The 27,415-nt window shown below is 39.7% G+C and overlaps 1 protein-coding gene across 2 annotated transcripts in view; it reads right to left on the reverse strand.

Annotated features, from left to right (window-relative positions):
- The window catches only part of ADGRG2 (adhesion G protein-coupled receptor G2), a 113,394-nt gene that overhangs the window by 11,251 nt on the left and 74,728 nt on the right, over window positions 1–27,415 (reverse strand). For both annotated transcript variants that reach the window (XM_070605289.1, XM_070605290.1), the window contains exons 8-24: window positions 26,696–26,737; window positions 24,379–24,432; window positions 21,309–21,364; window positions 20,384–20,439; window positions 17,841–17,880; window positions 17,332–17,369; window positions 15,970–16,064; window positions 15,367–15,433; window positions 9,591–9,982; window positions 6,935–7,106; window positions 6,577–6,733; window positions 5,543–5,686; window positions 4,825–4,947; window positions 4,122–4,167; window positions 3,915–4,018; window positions 2,737–2,858; window positions 1,342–1,610 (exon numbers count right to left, since the gene is read on the reverse strand). In XM_070605289.1, coding sequence (XP_070461390.1) covers window positions 1,342–1,610; window positions 2,737–2,858; window positions 3,915–4,018; window positions 4,122–4,167; window positions 4,825–4,947; window positions 5,543–5,686; window positions 6,577–6,733; window positions 6,935–7,106; window positions 9,591–9,982; window positions 15,367–15,433; window positions 15,970–16,064; window positions 17,332–17,369; window positions 17,841–17,880; window positions 20,384–20,439; window positions 21,309–21,364; window positions 24,379–24,432; window positions 26,696–26,737 — 1,977 coding nt within the window. The remainder of the gene's footprint in view (window positions 1–1,341; window positions 1,611–2,736; window positions 2,859–3,914; window positions 4,019–4,121; window positions 4,168–4,824; window positions 4,948–5,542; window positions 5,687–6,576; window positions 6,734–6,934; window positions 7,107–9,590; window positions 9,983–15,366; window positions 15,434–15,969; window positions 16,065–17,331; window positions 17,370–17,840; window positions 17,881–20,383; window positions 20,440–21,308; window positions 21,365–24,378; window positions 24,433–26,695; window positions 26,738–27,415) is intronic.

Here is a 27,415-nt window from a genome sequence, read left to right on the forward strand (position 1 = left end):
TTGAGCTGGTTTCTTTACCTGATGTTAGCAATAACTGCCTTGCTAACCTTACTGGCTTGTCATTCACGGAGTTACTTGTGTGAAAATGCATTGAAAAATAGGGCATCATACATAATGTTAAATATTACTTGTGGAAAATCTAAAGGACTCTGGCAGAAGAGGTTATCAGCTTATTATTTTTTTGCTTGAGAGAGCAAAACCAAGACCCTGATTAAGTGCCACCAGGGAGCCAAATGAACTTATTGGAAAAACAGAACTGTAGAGCTTTAGAAAGTGGTTATTGGCTGCTTTGTAAGGTATCAAACACAAGACAACTGGCCCCAAATGGAGTTGCTTACCAAGCTCCACATCACCAAACCAAGACTTAGTTACATTTTCATCTCTTTCAGAAATGGAATCTTAAACCAGCCAATCAGGAATCGTCTGATCGTCACTATGAGGTAATCCACCTGATAGATCCCTGCTGTCCCCTAAAGGAAGGTGACCTTGCAATAACCGGCCCAGTTTTTTGCTAGTATAACTTCCTTGTTCCTGCTCCCTTTTGCCTATAAAAGTCTTTCACTTTGTACAGCTCCTCAGAGCTCCTTTCTGTCTGCTAGATTGGATGCTGCCCAATTCATGAATTGCTGAATAAAGTCAATAAGATCTTTAAAATTTACTCAGTTGAATTTTGTTTTTCAACAAAGGTAATGAGCTCCTCAATAAAAGAAGTGTTCAAGCAGAGGTTAGATTATCTTTAGTCAAGGATAAATCAAGTCGAGGAGGCTCCTACAATTGGGGAGTTGAATGAAGAAACCTTCAAGATCTTTGGAGAGTCTAAAACTTTGTGACCCACCGCCCACAGGTGGCATGCTCTGAAATATTGTGCCAGTGTGATGATGAAGTTAATTAGGTTTTATCTGTACATTCTCTCACTTTGCCTTTCTGAGCATTCTGTCATATGTGTGTGATATCTGGGAGGTACAGAACAGAGGGAGGCTAGCTGGGAGCTCGGGGACTGAGAGTTTGGCCTCATTATCACCAAGCTAAATTTTTCAATTCATTTAGCACCTTTCTGTGTACCGGCCCCAATTCTAATTGCTGGAGATACAAAGAAGATTCATAGCCCCAACCTCAAAGGGTTTTATGTTCATAACCAATCCAGGGGAAATATACAGGTGTTCTAGAAAGAGACTTGACAAGGTTGCTCTTTGGGAAGTGCAACACGTAAGAAGAATAGAGCTGTTTTAGAAACCCACCAAGTGTGACCTGCTTCATCGTTGTCTCTACCTGATTAAAAACCAAAACACTGGAGAAAAAGCAGAGAAAGCCCAGGCAATGTGCAAGCAAAATTATACATACCCCAACCGACAATGCAGAATTTAAGGATGTATTTTCGGATGTAAGTATTAAACACTTTGACAAGGGCCAGGTACATATGGAATGCTTCCAGTCCCATCCATGTGAATGAAACCAAGAGAAAATAATGCAGAAATACAGCCACTGAGATGCAGAGGCCTCGCATGTCATACAGAGCAATCCACGAGTCCAAGAGGAACACCAGGTTCAGCAGGAGCAGAGCTGCACACAGCTGAATGAGGATTTTGGAAGGGTAATCCCTCCGGATCTTTCTAAAAGGAAAGGACAAAAGAAGAATTAGCATCACATTCTGCCAACCCTTCTGTGAGCATATCTGAGTTCTAAGCAATTTAGTGTTATTCTTTGTTAAACATCTACATGCATAAACTTCCTTTCTTTGAGTGCATGTGTGTATTGTGTGGGAGGACATCAAAACCAACAATTAACAACAACAAAGGAAAAATCTAAACAGAATCATCTATGATAATCATATGGGACATTCGTTTATGTTTCTGTGGAACTTTTTACATGCTGACTGTTGACCCATCCTTTTAAATAGTTTGTCGTGGAATCTACTGAGCACCCACCCCTATTTCTCCCAAGCTACTTTGAGAAGCATTGCTGCTGCTTCTCATATAATAGGCTCCTATATTCAGATCTTTAAAACACAGCCAGACTTCCCTATTATCTTATGTTTTTAGTTAAAATGAGATCATGGAAAGAAGAGTTTAAACTATAGCTAAATGAAACAGCCATAGGAAAATACAGCTAATTGATGACATGTACATGTTTATGTGTGTGTGAAATTAGATCTGGTGAAATCATTCTGAGTAATGGCTGGCCTTAGGTAATTTAGTCTCATTATTAAAATTTCCAAAGGCCCACTAGAAGATCTGTAGTCACAGCTGGACCCTAAGTTTGGCACTGAAAGTAAATTTGTGCATTTTCTGATCAGTGTCCAAAATCTAAATCCCAGAACTTACATATACATATTGTTTCATTTAGTTAATGTAGTAAAAGTGCCTATTTCCTCCTTTTCCAATGGAATTTGTTGGAATTCTCCCCTAAAAGTGACCAAAGGGACCCTTCTGGTAGGCCAAGAAGGAGATGCTATTATTTGGAATGTCATTCTTGCTTTGACCAACAAGGTCAACTAGGTACCAGGCATCATTCTGGAGCACAGAGATGAGTAAGACACAACCCTTGCCTTCAGTGAGTGCACAGACTAGTGGAAGGAAGCAAGTACATAAATCAAAAAGTCCCATGACGTTTTAAGGTGGCCCCACTAGATGGGTGGACAGGATAAGGTAGGCTGAGGAGTGTGCTTAATCAATACACTTTAGCAATGGAGGTGAGCACTGCGTCCCATAATCCAAGTTTCCAGTTGTGGATACTCACTCAAAGGCTATGTAGGTTACAAGAGTAACTGACAGAAAAATTGATGAAAGCCCACAACCAATATATGTGATAAACGTCAAAGCCATCATCTGAGCAGGTGGCAAGGATGTTCGAGATAGGTCCTGAAAAATAAAATATTGCTTTCAAGACCTTTTTTTTTTTTTTTGGTGAGGAGATCATCACTGAGCTAACATCTATTGCCAATCTTCCTCTTTTTGCTTGAGAAAGATTGTCACTGAACTAACATCTGTGCTAATCTTCCTATATTTTGTATATGGGACACAACCACAGCATGGCTTGATGAGCAGTATGTAGGTCCACACCCAGGATCCAAACCAACAAACCCCAGGCTGCTGAAGTGGAGCGCCCGAACTTAACCACCACACCACCAGGCCAGCCCCATCAAGACCAAATATTTTTAAATAAATAAAAGGGTCATGATTTATATTTATTGACTGTTCTAAGTGCCCATTCATAGTTTGTTCAGCAAATCTACAAGGTATGCACAATTATTACCATCATGTAAAGATAATGAAACTGAGGCCCACAGAGGTTAAGTAATTTGCCCAAGGTTACACAGCGAGGAAGTGGAGAAGCCAGGATCCAAATTCAGGTCTGGCTGATTCCAAAGCCCATGTTCTTGATCATTGCATTATGGTGCACTAGAAAAGCACTGAGCTACGAGCCTAAAGACTTGAATTTGGCTCCTGGCTCTTACATTTCTTAGTTCTATGACTGTGGACAATAACCTAACAAATGAGTCTTAATTCTGACTTCATTAAAGTAACAATAACAACACCCCATTCTGCCTATCTTGTAGGACTGTCATGAATATTAAATAAGATCATTTATGCAGTGTTTTACAAAATTTTAAAGTGCATTGCAAACTAAACAGTTTTTATTACCCATTTTAATCTGAATTCCCTAGCCCACCTAGCTACTTAAAAAAGAAAACAGTAAGTGTAAAAATAGAATGTGTAAAAATACTTCCATGTTGAAATATTTTCCTTTAAGTACATTTGCTTATTAGAAGAGTAAGTTCATTGGTTTATAACTTTGCCACAATATCATGATATCTGTGGGTCTATCAAAGTCATCCATCAGATTAGATATCATGGTATGATGCCCAGCTACCCCTCAGACCCAGAATCCAAGGCCAAGTAGTGCGGGAATATTACCAATAGGACGCCGAAGCTTGTGAGGTGGCTACAGGTACAGATGGTTTCATTCAGCCTCCTGTCTTTGACAGAGCAGCCATCAGATGACCAGCCTCCTCTACCACCTGTTGGCATTGGGAAGAATATCTGTACCATTAGCAAGGCCACAGCACCAATGACCCTCCCCCATCCACTCAAGACTTTGAAAAAGTTATAACTGGAACATACCATTTCTGCCCAAATCCCAAAATACACATCTTACTGTTAAGTCATCCTGCAGTAGAAAGATAAATTACAAATGATTAATTTGCTGAACTGAAAAAACTGAAAAGCAATTTGGAAAAAATACTATGATATTTTTCATTTCAGAATCTCATTCTTGATTTTTTGGAGAGTTATTTTATACTGGTCCCTAGAAGCAAGTGAGTCTCCTATCTGTTAGCACTTCTTAAACTCAGCAATCGTGCATAGTAATCATCCCGAGACCTTGTTAAAATGCATATTCTGATTCAGTGGATCCGGGGTGGGGCCTGAGAGTCTGCATTTCTAGCAAGCTCCCAGGTGATGCTGATGCTGTGGGTCTGCAGACCACACTTTGAGTAGTGAGGTCATAGATGCCGCTCAATATGAACTGAACTGAGAGAGATTTTCTCTTTGGAGGTGAGAATCAGAGCAGCAGCCACAGATCTAAATGCATGGAAATTCAGCAATTGACAAGAGCTTGCTTTTGCACTGCTCCTTCTTAGAAATTAGGTGGTCAATTATTAGGCAGGCTAAAACCCAATGGAGTGACTACATGATTCTAGTCTTACATACTGCCCTAACTGAATTTAAGGTTCTGCTAGATCTGCCTTTTTCAGGCCAAGTCTTACAGGCATACTTTGCACAAGGTGTTTCTGGTCAATGTCCAGACCAGACTGGCCTCTCCCACCTGGCTCGGGTCGATGTGCTTTAATGTAACCGTTACATTTCTTGTCAAGTTCTTGACAGTCAGGTTCGCAACACTGGAGGATATGACGTAGCTGATCAGAGAGAGGTTCTCCAGGGCAGGGTCCTAGCACACCCAAGAATCAACAAGAAGGCAGGGGAAAAAGAAACGTTATCAAAGAGTTTGAGAGCTAGAAGGGACCCTAAAGACTGTTTATACAACCTAGTCAGAAACTGAGGGTCAGGGAGTAAAGTGACTTTCCCAAGGAGCAGAGCTTGTTCCACTACACGATGCTCTAAATACTGAGTTAAATTTCACAGATTGACACAACAGGACCCTCATGAATCTCAAAAGGAACATAGCATTAAGCCATTTAAGCTGTCTGTCCTTGAGCAAGTTACTTAACCTCTCTGTGTCTCCATGTCCTCGTCTGTAAATGAAGATAACAGTTTAATAGTTCCTCCCTCACAGGGTTGTTAAGAGGATTAGAGTTAACATTTGTAAGTGCTTAGAATAGTGCTCAACAATTGGTAAATGCTATGCAAGTGTCAGTAATTGTTATCATAACCAGCATCATTAGGTTCTGTTTAAAAATAAACTGCAGTTTTTCAGCAATTCATTTGACTTATTGCACACTTAAGAATATGTGAGACCTAAAAGAAACAAAATGCCCCCACCCACAAATAAAACCCGAACCAAAAGCAGTTCGTGGCAACTTTACCTGAAACAGGGCAGGTGTTTCAAAAAAGTTGAACTGAACCCTGGAAGCCAGCTCCACATCATTAGCTGGTAAATTACTCATCAGGGATGAAGGCAGAGTAATAACGCCAATACTATTCTCAGGAGCCTGAGTTTCCAGAGAAACCTGAAAATCAAGTAAAAGATAATAAAATTGTCTGGGGTCAGTGCAATGAAGAGATGGAAAACACTACAACTAATTAAGCTGGAGGATCCTTTGTAAGGGCATTTATCTGTGGTGTCTCTGTGTAAAATCAGTTCTTCTTCCATTTCTCTGATTGCTGTGAAACTAGAGAGGACGTGGAATAGGGAGATGAGGCCTGAGAGCAGGAAGGGAAACATATTAAGGATACACAGAAACAGTCAGAAAGTGCAGGATATTACATGTCAATTGTATCTCAATAAAGCTGGGGAAAAAAAGAAAAAGTGCAGGATAACTGCAGAGCCCAGAGACCACAGCAGCAGACACATCAATTTGGTGACCTGTTAGGGCAAAGTCTTCATAGAACCACATGCACTAGACTTGTAAAGGGAAGACTATAAAAATTAAATTAAAAGGCAAGACTTGGTTTTACTTGGGCATTTCCAGCCCCCAATTCCTCTAAGAGTTGGATAGAAAACACTAGAAGTGGGATTGATATTCAGTCCCACTAGTCACACCAGGGTAGTCATAACGCTTGTTAAAATACTGAAGTGGGTTGATGAGTAGCTGATGTTCCCGCTCTCTCCCAACTGCCTAGACCCCTCCGCTGGACACCTCCCCCATTTCACCCCCACCCGAAACTTCCACAATCCAGCTGCTAAAGGGTTAACACTGGGAGCAACAAGGACCTCTGAGATCCTGCTCCAGCCAAGACCAATGTCCTCTTTTTGATTCTGTGCTGCCTCATTGTTCTAGATGTTAAATATTTTGAACATCACCCCTGACTATAAGCAGTAATCGCCTCAATCATGAAGTGCACAGGGACTACAGTCATATACAAGAAAAGGCTTTTTCCACAATAAATTAGGAGGTACCTGAAGATTTTCAGGGTCTTGGGCAGCAAAGGTAGTAGTGTCGAAATTACTGGCATTCACTCTTATCACGGCCAGAGCCAAAGAAGGGGAGGTTAAACTTATGGTCTTGGTTGAAAAATTCAGCTGTAAGCCAATGTCATCCACTACTTTCAGCAATCTGTAAAGATAAGTGGCAGTTCACATTCAGCACTCCCACTTTGTTCTCCCCATTCTAAGAGGAATATAGAGTAGCAACTTAGCAAATCATTATGAACCTCATACATGGGAGAAAAATACTTGGCTATAATTAATCATGTAAGAAGCATCGTTATCATTAGAGGGTCCCCTCTCATGACCATGTGTGTTTGCTAAGTCATACCTTTGGGCCAGAGGGGCCAGCAAGGCGGGCGGGGAACGAAGGAGTTTGCTGACTTGGTTTATCATTTCTTCTGCAAGGTTAGGCTCCAAGCTGCCTAAGGACAGAGCCTTCTCCATCTGGGACACTTGGTTCTCAAGATCAGAAACACTGATACTGCTGTTGTGAACAATTTCTATAACAGAGAGCCAAATCACTTTATGAACACATAATGGAAAAATCACTAACAAAGAAACATACATAGACTCTGTGACCTGGCAAACCCACCCCTAGATGTTTGCTCCAGGGAAATGAAAACATGTCTTAAGATTTTTTATAGAGGCCTTTTTCATAATAGTCCCAAACTGGAAACAACCTAAATGACCATCAGCTGGAGAAATGATAAACTCTGGTCCATCCACACAATGGACATTTTTCAGTAATAAAAGGGAATGAGCTACTGATACATGCAACAGCATGGATGGATCTCCAATTCTCCAATGTGTTATGTTAAGTACAGACTAGAAAGGCCACATGTTGTATGATTCTCTTCATGTGACATTCTAGAAAAATTGAAACTATAGGGAAACAAAACAGATCAGTGGTGGCCAGGGGCTGGGGGTAGTGGGTAGGAGGTGACAACAAAGAGACACAAGGCAACTTTGGGGATAGTGGAAATGTTATATATCATGATAGTGGTTATGTGATTGTGGGTGTTTATCCAACCTCACAGAACTGTAAAAATTTCATTCTGAATTTTACTGTATGTAAATTATACTTCAAGAAACCTAACTAAAAAAAATGTAAAAGCACATCAGTGTATTTAGGGTATATTTGTATAAGCACAAATATACTTGTACAGTCACGTACTGCATAACAACATTTCGGTCAACAATGGACCGCATATGTGACGGTGGTCCCATAAGAAGAGTACCATATATCCTAGGTGTGTAGTAAGCGATACCATCTAGATTTCTGTAAGTACACTCTATGATGTTTGCACAATGACAAAATCGCCTAATATTTCTCAGAACTTGTCCCTGTTAAGTGACACGTGACTATTTAATTTCTATCATATGTATAGGATTTTGTGTGGGTCACTAGAAGCTCTTTTGTGGAAAAGAGAATATTATGAAATTAATAGCTGGACTACCAGCTGTAAGCCTGATTTTTAATAGTGTTTTTAATTGGTAAACAATGATATAAACCTGTCCAACAACAAAATGTTCTCTTAATTCCACCTCCTAACATCCTATTTATTTTGCATATTCCCTTTTAATCTTTATCCACGTATTATAAAATACTGTTATAAAAATGGTGTGCAAACTATTTATTATTTTGCTATCTTCACTTCACTCAAGACTTAAAAAATGCCCCCAAGTTTCTGTTTAGCTTTTCTTAGGCAGGGCTGTGTAATAGTCATTGTGTTGAGGTGACATTCATATTTCATCATTCCTCTCTTGTGGAGTCGTTGTTATATCTACTTTTTAGCTACCAGGTAATACCCCAACACATCTTTTATGCCTATGTCACTTTGCTTCTGTTGTCTCATTGGCTGAAACCCAAGTCCTGGGAGTAGAAGCACTGACATAGGAGGCCACTTTGCTGGCCTTTCTGTGTAGTCTGTTAGGTTGATTCTGAGGGTCAGTGGGAATAGCTTTGGAAAGGTGGGCATTTTAGGCGCAGGCCAACGACTTAAATTTTACTTTATACTTCATCAGCCTTTGAACCTCCTCTTGACTACAGCCTCAATGATTTTTTCATTTGGTCTAAAATGTCCATATTTATTTTGAAAATTATTTAAGAGAGAGAAGTGCAAATTCGAAGAACTATCAAGTCATTTGACAGATGCTCCAAATCCACTGTGGTGGAGGAGGCAGGGATCATAGACTAAGCTTCAATCTCCCGTCACCAAGAATTTGGTTTTGCCTCCTACCCTCCAAATCCTAGAGGAAGACCTGCTTCTTATTTACCGAGTTGAAATTGAGAGTATCCAGAATTCTCTCTGCTTCTTTCCCTCTTCTATCTCTTTACCCTAAGCCTACTCTGGGTCCGGGGAGCCCTTTGCAGTTTCCATGGCATTCTCACGTACACTGTCGTTCTCAACCAAGTGCAGTAGCGTGATTATTTCCATCTTTAAGCAGAGCAGGCTGAGTCAGGAGGAGCTAAATGGCTTATCCCAGATCAAGCTGGCTGTGAGGGCCTGTGCAGACCCATGCCTAGGCCTTCTGAATCTTTCTCCCCTCCTCGCGGCTACCTTGGCTCAGTCCCAACTCTCCCACTCTGTGACTGACTGATTTTCAAGAACAATTTTTTCTTTTGTCTTCTGTCTAAATGGAGCTACTGTGTTTAATAGTTCAAAAGTTTTCTCTTCAGAATGTTGAAAACAGTGACCCAAAAACCTTTTGTAGGCGAAAGAAACCTATAAAATAACTCATCTTGATAAAATGAGATCTCTGCTTGCCTCAGAGCTATTTCTCCACTCTCTTGGTCAAAACAATCAAACTCAGCCATATCTATGTTCTCTGAAAGCCTGAAGGAAAGCTCTCGAAATTAGCCAGACATCATAAAGGCTCAACATGGTCTTATTACAGATATCTTGATTTGGCAGGTTGGCAGCTGCATTTCAGGTAGCCAGAATTACCACAGACGTTGGAGCAGCTTGGCTCCTCATATTTACCTGTCTTGTCAGGAGGTGTGCTGGTCGTGATGACATTCACAGGGGCAGATGTGGTGGGAGACGGAAGTGAGGATTTCACAGGTGGCAGGGTGTGGGAAAGATCAGTTTGGGGGATAGGGGAAGAGAGAGTTCCAGATTGGAGGGGCATATCAGTGGCAGCGCTGGAAGCTATGGGAGTTGAAGGCTGGGGAGAAGGAAGGTGAATCACTCCTGTTGGAGAGGGAGGGCTCTGGGTAACAGGTGGTTGATCTAGAGGTTCGGCAAAAGAGAAGGTACTGGAGACCTGGGAAAGAATGGTGGCCTGAGGAGCGACTGGGATGGAATTGCTGGAAGAATAAAATGGTGGGCCGTGTGGATGACTAGCAAGACACACAATGGGATCCTGCAGGTCACTAAAGGAAAGAATCAGAGAGATGCACGTGAGACACAAATGAGCTACAGAGAGGCGAATGTCCTCCTCTGACAACCATCTGATACCACCAAGTGACATGGCTCCATCAAGGACCTGCCAGTCCCAGCCTCTGCCACTGCACACCCTCTGTGCACCTGCCCCTGGCCCCCTGCCCCTTCCCACTTCCACCACCTCGTCCTTGGGAGAGGAATTAGCCAGGAGGGATGCTCTTTTATGAATGCCCACTTCTGGTTCACTGCTGTTCTGGGTCTCTATCATTTATCACTTATCACTCAATTCAGGGGATTTTGTGACACTTCTATGTGCTTCGGGGGGAGAGGAGCTGTTAAATGCCCTGTGCCCCAACTAGTGGTTTCCATATTTTAGATTTTACAAAACTTATTCTCCAAAAAGTAGAATCACATGCCCAAACTGTTCCAAACATACTTAAAGTTTTCTAAAAACTGAATTAAATACCAAAATATTATTTTCCTTTAATATTCAAATCCACATTGACAAAACTGGCTCATCATTTTTAAAACTGATTTGAGTCTGAAGCTAAAACATATCCATTTCAAAATTATGTCTGTCCATAACAGATTCACTGAGGGTATGGCATAAATTGTTCTAAATTTACCGGTAACAATAAAACGTTCTTCAAATTTTTCTTATAGTTTTTGCAACCAAAGTACATAATTCTGTCAATTACAATTACAATCTTCTGCATATTGACTCACATTAGAAAAATGTGTAAAAATCATTACTATTGATTTGTATAATGGAATCTTTTTTTTTTTTTTTTTTGAGGACGATTAGCCCTGAGCTAACTACTGCCAATCCTCCTCTTTTTGCTGAGGAAGACTGGCTCTGAGCTAACATCCATGCCCATCTTCCTCTACTTTATTCATGGGATGCCTACCACAGCATGGCTTCTGCCAAGTGGTGCCATGTCCACACCTGGGATCCGAACCAGTGAACCCTGGGCCGCCAAGAAGTGGAACGTGCGCACTTAACCACTGCGCCACCGGGCCGGCCCCTGGAATGTTTAATCTCAGCAAATTCTCATGCTAGTCTTGGTGGGTCACAAGTAAACTTTTCCTTTCCATGAAACTTCAAATTTAGCTCATTCACATGCAGTGTGATATTGGCTGGGAAAGGTAAATCACACTACCAATTTTTTGTCTTTAATTTTGCTTCAAGAAGAACTTGAACTTAACAGTACAGTAAAATTGTGTGAAACAACTCAATGATGAGCGTAAGAATCTGTTGGAATCAACTTTATATTGCTGTAGCCTGTCACTGTAGTAACTGGCACATAGTAAGTGACCAAGAAGTGTTGAATGAAAAAATGAATCAAGCTGGGGCCAAAGGGCTGGTACCCAACTTGTAAATCAGCTATGCCCTCAATGTTGCTTTAGCCCAGTGGTTCTCAACCTTGGCTGTGCATGAGAATTACCCAGAGGACTTTACAAAATATAGAGAGATTTCTGTGGCCTACTCTTCTGTGTCTGATTCAGTTGGTCTTAGGGTGGGGTTCCCAGGCTCATGTATTTTCATGGCACGGAAGGTTGAGAAGAACTCATCTACTATCTGGCACAAGATCCACCAGTCTTGGGGTGGGGGGAGGAGCAACTAGAGGGAGCAACAAATTATCACCCAGGGAACCCTCTGATGGATCCATTTTTAGATGGCGACTTAGAACACCAACGAGAATGTGTTTTTGGAGCTTCTCTTGGGTGAGAGGAGGGAAGAATAGTAGGTTGAGGGACCTGAGGCAAGTCACACCCATAAAAAGAAATGCCAGCAGTCCCATCTGGCTGGAGGCCTCTCTGCACAGCCCAAGCTTCAGAGCAGCAGTGTGGACAAAACGGTGCCAGACAGTGAGAAAGATGATGAGTCAAGAAGCCTTGGCTGGCACTCCAACTCTCACTACTCCTCTGGGCAATCCACCCAACTTCTCGGAGACTCCGTTCCCTAACCTGTATACTGTGGCAACCCATCTGTGGCAAAGGTGCTTTGCAAGGTGTAAATTAAATTTCCTTCCACTTATCTGGGGGCCTGCAGCAGCCAGACCCCCTAGCATGGAGCTCCCATTCACTGGGCTCAACCATAAAGAGGTTGCCCTGTATTGCTCTTGTCACTTCTGCTAGTCGGAGCGCTCCGTCCACTGGGTGAGGACACAGGAAGCGGAAGAAAAGTGGTGGGCAATGCCAGCAGTAATTAGAAACAGGGAGCACTTTAGCATGAGTGCTGGGGCTCCCACCCCAAGCCAACTGAACCGGAATCTCTGGAGTGTGTGCAGGCATCAATATTCATTTTACTGTGCTTCTTTACTGAGGTATGTAGCCTATATTCTGTAAAGTGTATTAATCTTATATTTAAAGCTCAAAGAATTTTTATGTATACACCTATATCATCACTACCAAGATCAAAATATAGAGTGTTTCCAACACTCCAGAAGGCCACTTTGGCACATCAGTATGTTTTAAAAGCGCCCCAGGTGTTTCTAATGTATAGCCAATCTTAAGAACCAATGTATCAGAAAGACCCTGAGCCATCATCTAATTCTAGCCTAATGGTTTTCAAATTTGGCTGTACATTAGAATCACCCCACCCAGGAGTTTGTAAAAATCTGGAAGCCTGGGCTGCACCCCAGACCAATGACATCACCATCTCTGAGGGTGGGAGGTAGGCATCGATGTTTTTAAAACTCCTCAGATGATTCCAACGTACAGCCTGGACTGAGAACCACTGCTCTATGGTTTAGACCCCTGCTACTCAAAGTGGAGTCCATGAACCAGCAGCACTAGCTTCACTTGGGAGCCTGTTAGAAATGCACACTCTCGGGGCCAGCCTGTGTGCTCCACTTCAGCAGCCCAGGGTTCGCTGGCCCAGTCCCAGGCATGGACCTAGCACCGTTTATCAAGCCATGCTGTAGCAGGCATCCTACATATAAAGTAGAGGAAGATGGGTACAGATGTTATCTCAGGGTCAGTCCTCCTCAGCAAAAAGAGGAGGGTTGGTGGCGGATGTTAGCTCAAGGCTAATCTTCCTCAAAACAATAAAAAGATAAAAAATAATTTTAAAAACTTAAAAAAAAGAAATGCAGACTCTCAGGCCCTGCCCCAGACCTACCAGATCAGAATCTGCATTTTTTTTTTCTTTTTGGTGAGGAAGATGCACCCTGAGCTAACACCTGTTACCAATCTTCCTCTTTTCTTTCTCCCCGAAGCCCCAGTACATAGTTGTTTATCCTAGCTGTAAGTCCTTCTAGTTCTTCTATGTGATGCTGCCACAGCATGGCTTGATGAGCAGTGTGCAGGTCCCCACCCAGGATCTGAACCAGCAAACCCTGGGCTGCCAAAGCAGAGCGTGAGAACCCAACCACTACCCCACTGGGCGGCCCCCATAATCTGCATTTTAACAAGATCCTCAGTGATTGATATTTGCAGTGACTGTTGAGAAGTGCTGATTTAGTCCACTTCCTCATTTTACAGAGGAAGAACTTAGACTTCAAAAGGTAAAGAAGCACCTGCTCTCACACCTGGATATACAGCTAGTTAATAATTGAGCCCTACAGACATCAAGTTCACATTTTGCTGTCTTTTTATGTCCTTCTTCCTAACAGCTTTCTGAATGGGCAGCCATCAGAGGTCAGTGGGGCTCCCTCAAAAGAGCCATAGTCTCCTCATCCAATCCTGGTACTTCCAGAAATTCCACCTCCCAAATCGGGCTCAACCCTCCAGCTTAAGGGGGCATGTTAACCTTAAAACTCAAACACTCTTTACTTTTTATTACAGAAAATGATACACATCCTTAACTAAAGACCTTTAGCTATTCCTCGAGGCCCAATGTTTTAATATATCCCAGAAATGTAGTCCACACAGGGCAGACAGCATACACTTAGCCTTCTGTTCCCATATGAGAAGCTTCACATTGAAAAAATGTATGTCCTTTTTTTAAATACATTTTTTCTGACTGTAGAAAAGTATAGAAAATGCTGCAAAGAAAAAGTAAACAAGAAAATATCACCCATAATGCCAGCAGGCAGGCCAATCCCTGGGAACCCTCATGAGCATTTTCGTTCATTCACTTCCTGGTTTTTTCCACGTATATTTTTGTATACATGTGATCACATTATCCGTGACTTTTGGAGTCATCTGCTATTTTGAAGCATCCATCTCCTAGCTTCCCTCCAGTGAGGTGGTGAGTTCAAGGCAGTGATTCTCAACTTGGATTGCACATTAGAATCACCAAGAGGGCTTTTAAAGCCCTGAATGCCTAGGCTGTGCCTGGACCAATTAAATCAGAATTGCTGAGGGTGGAGACTGGAAATCAAGACTTGCAAAAAATTTTTAATTTGAACTAATTTTAGGCTTACAGAAACATTGCAAAAATAATACAGAGAGTTCCGTATACCCCTCACCCAGCTTCCCCCAATGTTAACATCTAATGTATGGAATTAGACCCAAATAGCTATCAAAATTTAGCATATGACAAAAGTGGCACCTCAAATCACTGGGGAAAAGATGGGCTTTTTAATAAATGGTGCCAGGACCATTGGGTAGACATCTGGGAAAAGATTAAATTAGATCCATACCTCATACGACACACAAAAATAAACTTCAATTGGATCTAATGTAAAAAAAAAAAAAAAAAAAGAAGAAGAAACAATACAAGTACTAGAAAGACCAGGGTGAATTCCTTTTAACCTGGGTGTGGGGAAGAGCTTTCTAACTGTGACTCCAAATCTACAAGTAGTTTAAAACAAAAGACTGGTAAATTTAACTACATAAAATTTTTAATTTGCATGACAAAAACATCATAAACAAAGTCAAAAGAGAGCGGACAAGCTGGGAGAAAATATTTGCAACATATACCACAGACAAAGGGCTAATATCCACAATATATAAAGGATTCTTAAAAATTGATCAAATATCCAGTAAAAAAAAAATGGGAAAAAGACATGAACGCACAATTCACAAAACAGATACAAAAATGGCCCCCAAACATATGGGGAAAAAACCACTTAAACAGTCTTAATAAGAGAAGTGCAAATTAAAATAATACTGAGATACCATTTCTCATCTACCACACTGGAAAAATTTAAAAGTATGATGCCACATTCAGTTGGTGAGGCTGTGGGGAATCAGAATATTTTCAATGCTCCCCAGGTGATTCTAACGTCCAACCAAGACTGCAAACCATTGGTTTAAGGCAATGGTGTAAATAAAAACTTCATACAACAGAAAAGTGTGCATTTTCCCTAAAATTACAAGCCCCTTCTTCATGGTCAAAATCCCAAGATTCCTTAGCCAGCGTGGCAATTAAGTGTTATCATTGTTATTCTTTTTTAGGAAAAGGGTCAGCATCTTTGCTACATACCACTGCAGTTTTTCTAACTCTTCCGGGGAGGAAGGGCAGGGTGTCCTGACGGAACAGCAGCACTGTTCTGGAGGAAACAAAAAGTAAAGAAAGAAGAAAACGCATGGTCAGGAAGAAGGCAAGGCAGAAGCTCAGATCCATCAAGTATCACAGATCGTACACTGACTGCATTTTAAAGAGCATTTGTCTAACACAGATGATAAAATAAATTGGATGCCATTATATTGACAATTACATATACATAGTTGGTGCTCAAAAATATTGAGTGAATAATTTTGGGGGGGTTATATGCACGCAATATCACTTGCTCTCCAGCAACTCCTAAGAGGAATTCAGAAGTAAAAATATTCCAGCAGCAATCGATCAAACACTCCAAATAGAATTCTCCCTCTCAACAGGGTTTATTTTATCATGTTATACTGAAAGTTTGTTAAGAAAGCAGGAAAAATCAGCTTTTAGAGCTCCCTAAAAACTGCCCAAGGACAAGAGTCAAAACAGAAAGCTGTAACACACATAAATTTATTAATTATACTTTCAATTTTAAAAAGAACACATCGAAGTCATGTGAAAATGAACATAGCAATAAAGATAGAGACAACTTACCCATTGGCCGAATGTTTACTTTTTTCAAAGCAACCACTGCAGCACATATGTTCACTGTCTTATTCAGTTTTACTGTGAATGTACAATTTAATGTGCTGTAAAAAGAAATATAAAACCAGAATGTTACTTAATTGGAAAGCTACTTACATATTTCTAATTGTTTTTTCAAACTTAGAGTGAGGAAAGGGGACATTGACACTGCTAATTTGCAAAGTCACCCAGATAAGCTTGTAAACACCCACCTACCAGGGTCTGAACTTTACCCAAAAGACTTTCTACGATGAGACATTCATAGAGGTTTACATTCACAGAGGTTGCAAACCAGAGACCCTCTGATCACACAGAGCTGCTGATTCGTTTTGCCTGCCCACACAATGAACAGGCAGGGATGAAACTTGGTCGCAAAGACAAGCATCTTGACATCTAGAGTCCTACCCCCAGCTGGCTACTTGCCTGATGTCTGTAGGCATTTGAGTTTCCATCATGAGAGCCCTTTCACATACCAGCCTAGATCAACATCAAGGTCTTTGAAATCCAAAATCTCTCTGGAAATTCTATCTAAATTATCATATAACTAGGAATTTAAGACATTCTGTTTCTTTTTTACTTTAGTCTTGGTTTAGGTGAAAAAATGTTAATGTTGCAAATAATGAAAAGTGGAAGAGAAATGAACTAAATATATATGGTGGATAGGGATTTGATCTACAATTTCATGGAAGACTTGCCATTATTTGTACCAACAAATAGTTTGATGAGTAGAAAGCATCATTTTCTAGAATTTTTTCTCTCATGGAATGCTCAGAATTCAGATAGTGAGATTATTGACCTATAGTCCTTGGCTTATGCAGCCAGGACAGCCAATGGACACAATTTAAAATGATAATCTGTACAAACTCAAATAACTGGAGGGTAATCTCTGATTTACCCCTGCATGCACTTTTTAGTTTCTTCTTTTCTCTTTTTTTCCAGTCTCTTCCTTTCCTCTCTCGCCTTCTTCTCCCAAGCTCCATATTATGTTCTTTCTTCTCTGTCTGGCCTTCACCCTGACTGGATCGCTGCAAGCCATTTCTTGGTCATGTTGGTGGTCACTGGGGCTAAGGACACTGATGATCCTTAGCCTCATAGAACTAGAGGCAAATGGACTTGACACCACCCACTGCTCTGCTTCATAGAGAAATGAGAAGATGGATGTGACAAGAGTGATCAGTGTTTGGAAGAATAAAAACATATATATACAAAATGTCATTAATATGTATTTATTTTGGAGGAATGCCTTTGAATTTGCAACCTAAGACTCTTCAATACTTTATTTCTCATGAGTAGGGAAAAATGATATTTATAAAAGTATTAAAAATGACTGACCTTTGAGCCTCTGCTGTAGCACACACTATAAAATAAGTCTGAAACAAAAAACATATATGTATGTTACTTTGACAGTTGAAAACGTCAGACAAGATGACCCAAGACCAATCACAGCATCAGAGAATCTTAGAACCATAAGAACCCCTAGGGACCATTCAATTCACATTCGTACCCGATTCCCTATGTATAATCAAAGCTATTCAGGCCATACGAGCTCTGTTTGGATACCTCCAGTGTCAGGGAACTCATCCACCACACAAGGGCTCATTCTCTTGGAGCCCTTGTTTTAAGAAACTTTTGGTTTTATATAAAGAAAAATCTATCCCCTTGTAACATCCATCCATTGCGCCTAGTTCTGATTTTTGGCATAACGAGCTAGTCCATTCACTCTTCTACACTACAGATTTAAGGGAATTTGAATACATATCTCCTCAGGAATGCAGAACTCCATGCTTTCTCCCAAACAATAACAATAATTATAAACAAGGTACAGGATGTACTATGATTACCTCACTTAGGGCTTGCAGGGTTTTGTTGAGTTCTGATCGTCTGTTAACAAAAAGAGAGAAATTGACATGAAGGAGATCATTAGTGATGTTAAATTTAAAACAAGTTAGATTTTTAGCAATTAAATTAAGCATATAATATTTATTGCTTGCAGTACTCACTTTGAAGAAACACGGCTTATAATAAGAGATTCTTATGTGGGAAAAATAAATTATTTATATGACAAGAGAAACTAACCAGACAGAAGCTATATTGTTCTGGCTAAGAGCAAAATATAAATTATGGTTGAACAATTTTGTTATTCATTAGGCTGCTGCAACCCCCAGGCAGCTTCTTCTGGCAGAAGGCCAGAGGAAGAAGAGCCGGCCCCAGGCAAAATTTCTGAGAGGGACCAGCTACTCACCCTGGGGGCCCTGTGCCTCTGATTTCTTCCTCATTCCCTCTCCAACTGATGCCACCTGCCCTCCTCACTCTCCAGCCCTGCCTTCCCCTCCTCAAGACTCCTCTTTAGGAATTTCCCTTATTCCTCTCCTCCAATGCCACTCCAACAACACTTTGATTTCTTCAATATGGCAGAGCTTCACATGGAGTTAGGATGAAAGAAATCTAGTTAAAGAATTAAATCTAAGGGGTTCTTAACTGGGGGTGATTGCCTCCAAGGGGACATCTGGAAATATCTGGAGACATTTTCGATTGTCACAATTGGGGGCAGGGTGCTACTGGCATCTCGTGGGTACGGGCCAGGGATCTGTTACAAATCCTACAATGCACAGCACAGCCCCACATAACAAAGAACTATTAGGCCCAAGATGTCAATAGTACTGAGGCTGAGAAACCCTGCTCCAAGGAATGGGCACTAGTTCTAGGTGGCTTCACGGAAGGTCTGGAGGGAAGAAGAGAAGGACTGTGGCAATAGTAGTCAGCTAGTTTTCTGAGCTGGCAGGAGCCACTCCTCTATAACTGTGCTCAGAGGTCACCTTCTTTCTGGGGATTTCCCTGGCCCCTCAAGTCAGGTCCATCCACTCCGCCTGCTCTATATGCAGATGCTTAGAACACCTTTTGGTACCCTGTACATGTCATCTTCATTGTAGGGATCATGCTGTATTGTTATCATTTGTTTGCATCCTGCATTTTTCCTACCGGAATCTAGACTCCTGATCCTCAAAATTGGCCTCATGCTAGAACCACCCAGGAAGCATTCAAAAATACCAATGTCTGTGTCTCAGCCCCCAAATACTGATTTAATTGTTATAGAATGTGCCTGGGCATCAGGATTTTTAAAAGCTTCCCAGGTGATTTTAATATGCAGTCAGGGTTGATAAGCACTGCTCTAGACCCAGTTTTCCATCTCAGAGAGTTCATCCTCATTTGTATCCCCAAGGCCCAGCACATAGTAGGTGCTCAACAAATGCTTGGTGGTTTTAAAAGACCTCATCTATATTTCAAATCTCGTAATTAAGATGAATTACTTACAAGCACTCTAAGTTATGTTCTATTCATACAGTTGTGAGCTTAAAAAATGTTTCTTATCACTATTATTTGTCCATCTAAAGTTTAAAATCCTTCTAGGACATTGATATCTTCTGCCTTTTATTTCACATATATACTTTGAATAGTTAGAAAAGTTAGATTTTCATCAAGAGGTCAAAGAAAGACATAAAAGACATGAACAATACCCCTGCCCATACCAGTTCTCACTAAACTTTTTGCCACTGTAAACTCAGAAGAGCCCTAGAGATGTCCGATATCCACCAGGTGGAATCATGGTGTTCCTCTCCACTTAGGCATTGCTGAATCATCAGGAGCAGGCAGGTCAAAATGCTAACTGAGAGGATGACCCTTAAGAAGAGTTTTGTTTTTACCTGGGAAAGGTTTTTCTCTTCAGTGTCATCAGGGATACTCCCCAGGGCTTTTGGATTTGGTTCAAAAGTTTGCAAAAATCTCATTTGAGAGGTAGAGGCAAGGTTGAGAGTAGATGAATTTATCTCTGAGGCTGCTTCCCTGCATGAGGGCAAAGACATGAAGTTTCCCCTCCCAGTGACAGTGAGGGTAAGACTGTCTCCTAGCCTAGATCAACAAGCTGGCCAATATTTTGACCTATTGGCTAACTGGGAGCATTTATTCATAAGGCATTTCTCGTTGTCTGTGCTTGTACTTGTAAGCCGAGGTCTACTTAACAAAGACCTCTCTCTGACTTTTGAATCACTGATGCTTCATGAAAACATGAACAAATGGTATAAATGGAGTCCTACCTTGAACTTTTCTTTCAACCTTGCTGGCTACCAAAAATCATTAAAACTCAAATACCAATTCAAATGGAGCTCTTACATAATTTCATAGCATCAAAGAGAACAGCTCCATGGGGCTATTATATTAGTTGATGACAGGTGACTATGGCTAGTTTGCAAAGAACTCAAGAACCAATTCCTTATAACCTTTCGGTCTGTTTCTTTCCTAGTTTCAGTTTCCAAAAGTAAAGACAGCTCAACAAGTATCTTTCCACAGCTAATGTCTTAAGTTTTCAATCAAACAGCAGATTACTCACTTCAATTCACTTAGAGACAGGACTCCAGTTAAGGTGCCATTAGCCATATTTTGATTCTGTTAAAAGCAATAAAATCATTAAGAATACAACAAATATTGTTTTGTTTTATTACATTCTCTAATGAGAAGTTGTTCTTCAGTTTTATTGGCCACCCAAAGAACTACAACCCAAAGACTGTGAATCCTAACTGCACAGAATATTGTCTAGCAAATGGTCAAATCCATATTGACTGAGCCAGTTTTTGTTTTTATGTTTTCTTTAAAAAATATTCTGAATCAGCAAATCTGATGTGCTAATGTCTCTCTTTCATTATTCCAAGGGTTCCCCCAAAAGAACACCATTAAAGCTCTCTACATGAAAGGTCCCCAACTTAAGTAAAGGATCCCAATGCAAAAATGTAAACTTGATAGCAGCCATCACTGCATTTCTAGCACCTAGCTCACTGCTTGGCACATAGTAGGTGCTCAGGAAATATTCACAGAATGAACCAACCATGGTTAGCTGGGATCCTCTGAACCCATCTAGGTTATGGGAAGGCTGATGCTACTGTATCTGAATCCCCCATGGGGTGAACACGATCAGATTCAGAAGATTACTTTTAGATTAAATGTATTGCTTGAAGTTTCTTATTGCCAGAGGTTTCTAATATAATTTTAAGTTTTGACAGGTAATAGAATGGTATCATATAAACATTCTTATTCAACAGCAAACCTAGTGAAAACTAAAATATAATTAACAAAATACCATGATGATTACGAAGTCTAGCCCTCTTGACAAAGCTGATTTAACAGCACATATTTTATTTAAATTTGGTCATAAAAATAAATATGCCAAATATCATGAATAATCTGAACCTTAAACAAATCTTTAAATACATGAGAATTCACTTTTTAAGATTGCAATTTAAAAAATCTTTAAAACCTACCTCAGTAACATTGCTTTCTTCATCATATTGAAACATTATCTCACCTCTAAAAAATGCTAAAAATAAATTTTCAAAAAGACATTTGAGACTTGCATCCTTAGAGCTTGAGGATTAACACAACACAGAAAAAGATTATTAAATTACTTTATAAAGAGTTTTATCAAATTCTTTATTATTCATATTTACTCTCTTTTCTATCAGAAAGTTACTCAATGCTTACCAATATAATTTTCAGAAAATATGAACTATAAATTTTATGTGGGGATGTGGAAAGAAAGAAAACTTGTCCCCTTGTCAAGAAATTTTATCCCTACATGCTTCTCATCAGAACTTTGTTTCCCTTAAAGATGCTAACTGGGGGAACTGTGGCTCTAATGTTAACGTCTAAAAAAAAAAATCTCTTCTAGTTGTTACAGTTGCAGTTACGTAGATAGGGAGAGAGGGAAAACGTGTTTCTCAGCAGTTTAGCAGCCTTATGAAAGTCCGTTTATTCCTTGCTGGTATTTTTGTTTGTTTCTTTTTAAACAATGCAGTATCTTCCCTAGGAACAAATGAGATGTTGCTTTGAAACCCGAATAGTGCGCAGGGCAAATCTGTTCTTCAGTTGAACAACTCATTGTGACTTTCATCCCAGAAATGCCAGAAAACCCTATTCTTAAAATGCTCACTTTGGGAAATATTGAACTCAGTTTCTGTCAACCTATTTCCTGCAGGGCGCCCTCGGAGGGGCTTTGACTACCTGAAAACAAATAAAATAGAGACTCCTTAACAGAAATATATTGTGTGCACTTCTTAATCTACAGAGACAAAAAACTGGCCTCTTGAGCAGAAGGCAAAGATGTCATATAAACTAGAGCAGAGGTCAGCCAACTTTTTTTGTAAAAGATCAGATAGTAAATATTTGAGGTTTTGTGGGCCATGTGGTCTCTGTTGAAACTACTCAACTTTGCAGTTGTAGCACGAAAGCAGCCAATACGTAAATGAATTGGCATGGCTGTGTTCCAATAAAACTTTATTTACAAAAACAGGTGGCAGGCTATATTTGACTATGGGCAGTAGTTTGCCAACTCCTGAGCTGGAGAGTTGAAGGCCTCCTCATCTCATCTTCTTTAATTGCACCCCAAAGTACAACTGATTCCCATAGCCAAATACCCAATGGTCCACTTCTACTTAAAATGGCCAAACAAAGCCACCAGACCAGTGACTAACATGATTTACCTATTTCAGCAACTTTTTACTGGAAACCTCAACTTCTGCATATTGATACTGAAATTTCAATTAATGCAGTACATAATTATTAAAAGTAAACATACTTGATATATGCATAGAATTACTTATCCATTTTTGAAAAAAATCTTAGCTTTTAAAAACTTAGTGCATGTGTGTGTGTGCACTGACACCCACAATTTCTCTCCCTCACTCCTCCATTCTCCAAGTTCATCCTTCAGTCTTGTTGAGCACATGCTGGGCTTTATAAATATGCTGGGGGCACAGTGGTAGCAGAGAAACCAGGAAGCTACCAGCTTTTGACCCTCGGCCTAACTCTGCCATGTCAGCTCCCAGTTTCTTCACTAGCCTCCATTTCCCTTAATGAACCCAGATTGGAACCTGCAAGAAGTGAAGGTTTCTAGTTGCTGGCAGGATATTGTGGAATTTCTGCTGCCAAAAGAGTTGGTCCCCTGATGAGGTTGTTTTCACCAGACACTAAAACAAATGGTCAATTCAGTCACTTAATTGGGGAAAACATTACTCCAACCAGCTTCCTGGCATCTGTTATTCAAGATGACCAGTTTCTTTTGAGTAAGTGTTCAATTTTCAAACAGTTATCAAACATCATGTAGACACAACACTCAACTAGACATTAGTCACCAGTCCAAAACATAGATGAAGCATAAAAATAATGAAATTATGGAGAATTCAGTAAAGAGAAGGGTAAGAGAGGAAGGAGGAGGAAATAAGAGAGTTCCACAATATATGAAAGTAAAATGTATCCAACAAGTTTTTTTCTTTAATCAACACTAGCTAATATTTTCCTGCTATATTCTACCTGGAGCATACTATCAGCAGAAAGCTCATATAAGTAAATTTCACATGCACAGAAATAGAAAATATTTGTGGAACATTCTTTCAATAGAAAGTCTTCTTGTTTTCTAAACTATCCAACCTTAACTTATTTTACCTATAATTGTTTCCTATGTTTTTCAAATTATTAAACTGCTAAAAGTAACAGAATAAAAGGAAAACATTCCTATAATGATTGGGTTTTTTTTTTAATATGAATGGAGTCCTACTAAGACTTTAACGTTATAAAATACTTCGTTACCTTCCTCTTCTCTCTTCCCATGATCCAGTTCTGACCTGCCACACCATGTTTTTCTGTTTTTCATGTCTGCTTTCATTGGTTTTAACAAGGAAGGGAGCCCAGAGAGCCAAACCAACGTGAGAAGAGTGGTGTTCCATTCCTTCTGGCCCATGGCAGAAGGGAAAATATTCCCATTTCAAAAATAGCATGTTCTCAAGAGATTTCCATCTCAATTTTAAAAAATAGTGGACAGTCTTAGTTAGAGATGGCAAAATACACTATGGGCACTCCTGGAATTCGCATCCAATTAAACTAGGTGTACACGAGATTTTCAACACTCTAGTAGAGTGGTTTGTTTTATTTTTAGCAAAAGACAACATCCTGTTTCTAAGCTATACTACTTAAGGTCCTATGGAAAAGCCTGAGGGATTTATATACAAGAAGTAGCTTTCAATAATTAAGTTCATTATTAATTATGTTTGTGAATCGACTCTGAGTATTAGATGTACATTTACAGCCATGGTGAAAAATATTTGGTGTAAAACTTCGTGTTTTCATATTAAGGAAGCTAATCCATCATCTGACTAGGCAATGGGAAGCCAGATCTAAAATTTGCTTTTGTTTTCATTCGAGATTCTTAGTAGCCAGGTGGTATGAAAAGAGGCAGATCAGAGAGGCACATATCATATACTCAACAGGAGAAAAAGAAACCATTTTTCTCTATGGAGCTAATTTATCTGACAATGTGTAATGTACACAAGAACTAACCTGAGTCATTGCAAATAGATGACAAATTGCAGATATTTCTCTGAGGTTTGACTCCTGCAAAGAAAATACAACCCAGCCAGTTAAGCATATCAACACCTACACTTATATACTACATTGTCAAGAGAATTCATAAATTTAGGCATCAAACGTGGACCAAAAATATTATAAGTTGGATATAATTGGCTGGATGAATTCCACAAAGACTAAAGGAATGAGAGAGTTTTCATTTCTCAGTTGGTTAGCTACGGAACTTGATTTCTTACTATTCTTTAGTATGTCAGTGTCTGATCCCCTACTCCTCCCTAAAATTCCTATGTCCCATTTCTAATTAAACCCTCTCCTGTCCAATATAAACAGAACAGTATGAATACATATCAAGACTTTAAATGGAATAGCCCTTACTCATAGCTCCTCCTTCCTTTCCTGGGTAGAGGAATCCATGAACACTCTAATGCTGATCTTAACTCCTTATGCAAATGTATGTATGAAATATCAATGTCATGATATCATTTCACATGGGCAAAGACTACAAAATTCAAAAAATATTTGCTAAGAACCTACCATATGCTGCAAGCTTTGGGAGTTTCCAGATACAGACCCTGCCCTCAACGAGCTTACAATCTAGTGAGTGATACTAGCCAGTAAATAAAAAGTTATAAGGAGGGCAAAATGGAGTGATAGCCAGGACCACAGACCTCACAGGTGTACACAAAGGAGGCAGTGATGAATGGGAGGTGAAATAAGCCATGTCAGAACAGAAAACTTTATACATATTAACCTGAGAAGCACTTTCTCTTTTGGTGAAAGGAGAAGTACATCTCTTCTTTGATTTGAAAAGAGTTCAAGGTTTACTCCTCTAAGAATCTGTCCTTCATTAATTTCATCCTTTTGATGAAGTATAAGAAATCTATAGAAAATGTGAGGGGCAAATGCTGATAATGTATTAAGAAAACTGCCAAGGGGAAAAGCCTGTTATATTAAGGAATATTTGGCTGTCCTTGGTAGGTCTGGTTTGGTGAGAATTACGTATGCAATGCCTGATTACTATTTTATTTCCATTGCGCTTTATAAGTGCTTAATTCTTTCCAAAGAGACCTAGTTTGGACACAAGCTAAAATTATAATTTGAGTTAGTGCATGTGATGTGGTTTCTGCCAGAATGATTTAGTTGACGTTTGGTGTATCATGCTTCAGCTGAAAGTTTTGATTCTGTGAGCAAACTGAACTTAGGTGCCAAAAGTTACCTGACATGTAGATTTCTAGATCGTTTCCAGCAACGTTACCCACACCAAAAGAGAAAGGTTTCATTTTAAATATACTTGCTTATGGACATAACTCACTAGAAATATACACTATGCAAATATTACAGACTATATAGATGGTGGGTAGTAATCCTTTAAATGTTCTTTACAACCATTGGTCTATTGCTCACTAAGCTTTTCATTCTGTCATCTCTCATCTTTCTCTGAATTTAAGCAGCACCTTTATTTCCAATGGTGTGTGTCTTTTGCTGCTCATTCATGCTGAGAATTTTTTTTCCTATTGCTAAGGTTGTTATCTGTAATTTCCCCCAAGTACATGACCACAGGTCATCCTTTAAATTGTCAATGAGAAAACTTTGTAAAGGGTCAAACAGTAAATATTTTAGGCTTTGTGGTCCATATAGTCTCTGTTGCAACTACTCAATTCTACTGTTCATTGTAGAAGAAAAGTAGCCACAGACAATATGGAAACGAATGAGCATGGCAGCGTTCCAATAAAATTTTATTTACAAAAACAGGTAGTAAGCCATATTTGGCCTGCAGGCCATAGTTTGCCAACCCTTGCTTTAAATCAGCCAGAAGCCTTTGTTAAGCATATCATGTATCCTAGCCTTGTACTAGGGATACATCCCTGTTTTGATTTAAAAAGAGCTTGAGGTTCACTCCACTAAGAATCTTTCCTTCATAAATTGCATCCTGTTGATAATCATTAGCACCAGCCCTTCTATCTCCCATGCCTCTTAACCATGTCAGAAACACTTGTGTAATCAGTGGCTTGATCTGCATACATGTTCATGTTAGTTATCTGTTTGTTTGCCTTGACTCTCTCATAGACTAGAAGGTTCTTGAGTGTGGGCATTGTGTCTGATCATTATTATATAGCTCCAAACACTTAGTACAACTTCAGGTACCCAGTGCATAAACATCTATTCATTAAGAACAGATTTCATTTTTAAAAAGTAGGAAAAAAGAGAAAGAAAACATAAACACCAGCCATTTGTTTAATTTTACTTTAGTTATAAAAAAGAAAGTCTTGATATTAATAATAAGTCATACCTGATGCATTGAAGGTTTTTACTATAGTGATTTTAGTTTTTTCTGCAAAGAAGCAATTTAAATATTAGAGCAGAATTGTTGCTTGTTTTTAAAAAACAATTTGCCATGAGTATCATTTTAGTGAAATGCTAAGAAAATCATACTGTTGACATCTTTAAAACACTATTGGTTATCTCAGTTGCAGAATGAATGGGAATCGCATACATGGACCATATAGCAGTGGCATAGGGTGGGTCTGGAATTTGTACCCAGTTAGATCACATCCATTACACACCCCACTGCTTGTGTAATTCTACTGCAATTTCCATGCACTGCTGCTAGACAAATCAACGTGGATGTAAACTTCAGATATGTAGAATTAAGTCACTGTCAGGACCTTCACATGATAGGTTGTAAAAAACAGGTAATTCGGAATAAAGATTCATGGAAACAGTAAACACAGGATCTAAAATATTGCTACTATACTCTACAATCAAGAAAGTGTCCTGCTATTTTCTTTAGGAGCTAATACAATATTATCCCCATTGTATTGATTGATAAAATTACTCTCAGAGAGGTTGAGACTGTCCAACTACAGTCATACAACAGGCCCACAGCAGAACCAAGACAGACCTGTTCAAAGTCAATGACTCACAGGCAAATATTAACACACTCAGAAGAAGCAAACCTTAGGAATATCTTCCGAACACACTTTGGAGACAGAGCTCATGGTTCATTTCC

The sequence above is a fragment of the Equus przewalskii genome, chromosome X, assembly GCF_037783145.1.
Source record: "Equus przewalskii isolate Varuska chromosome X, EquPr2, whole genome shotgun sequence".
In the NCBI taxonomy this organism is placed as follows: Eukaryota; Metazoa; Chordata; class Mammalia; order Perissodactyla; family Equidae; genus Equus; species Equus przewalskii.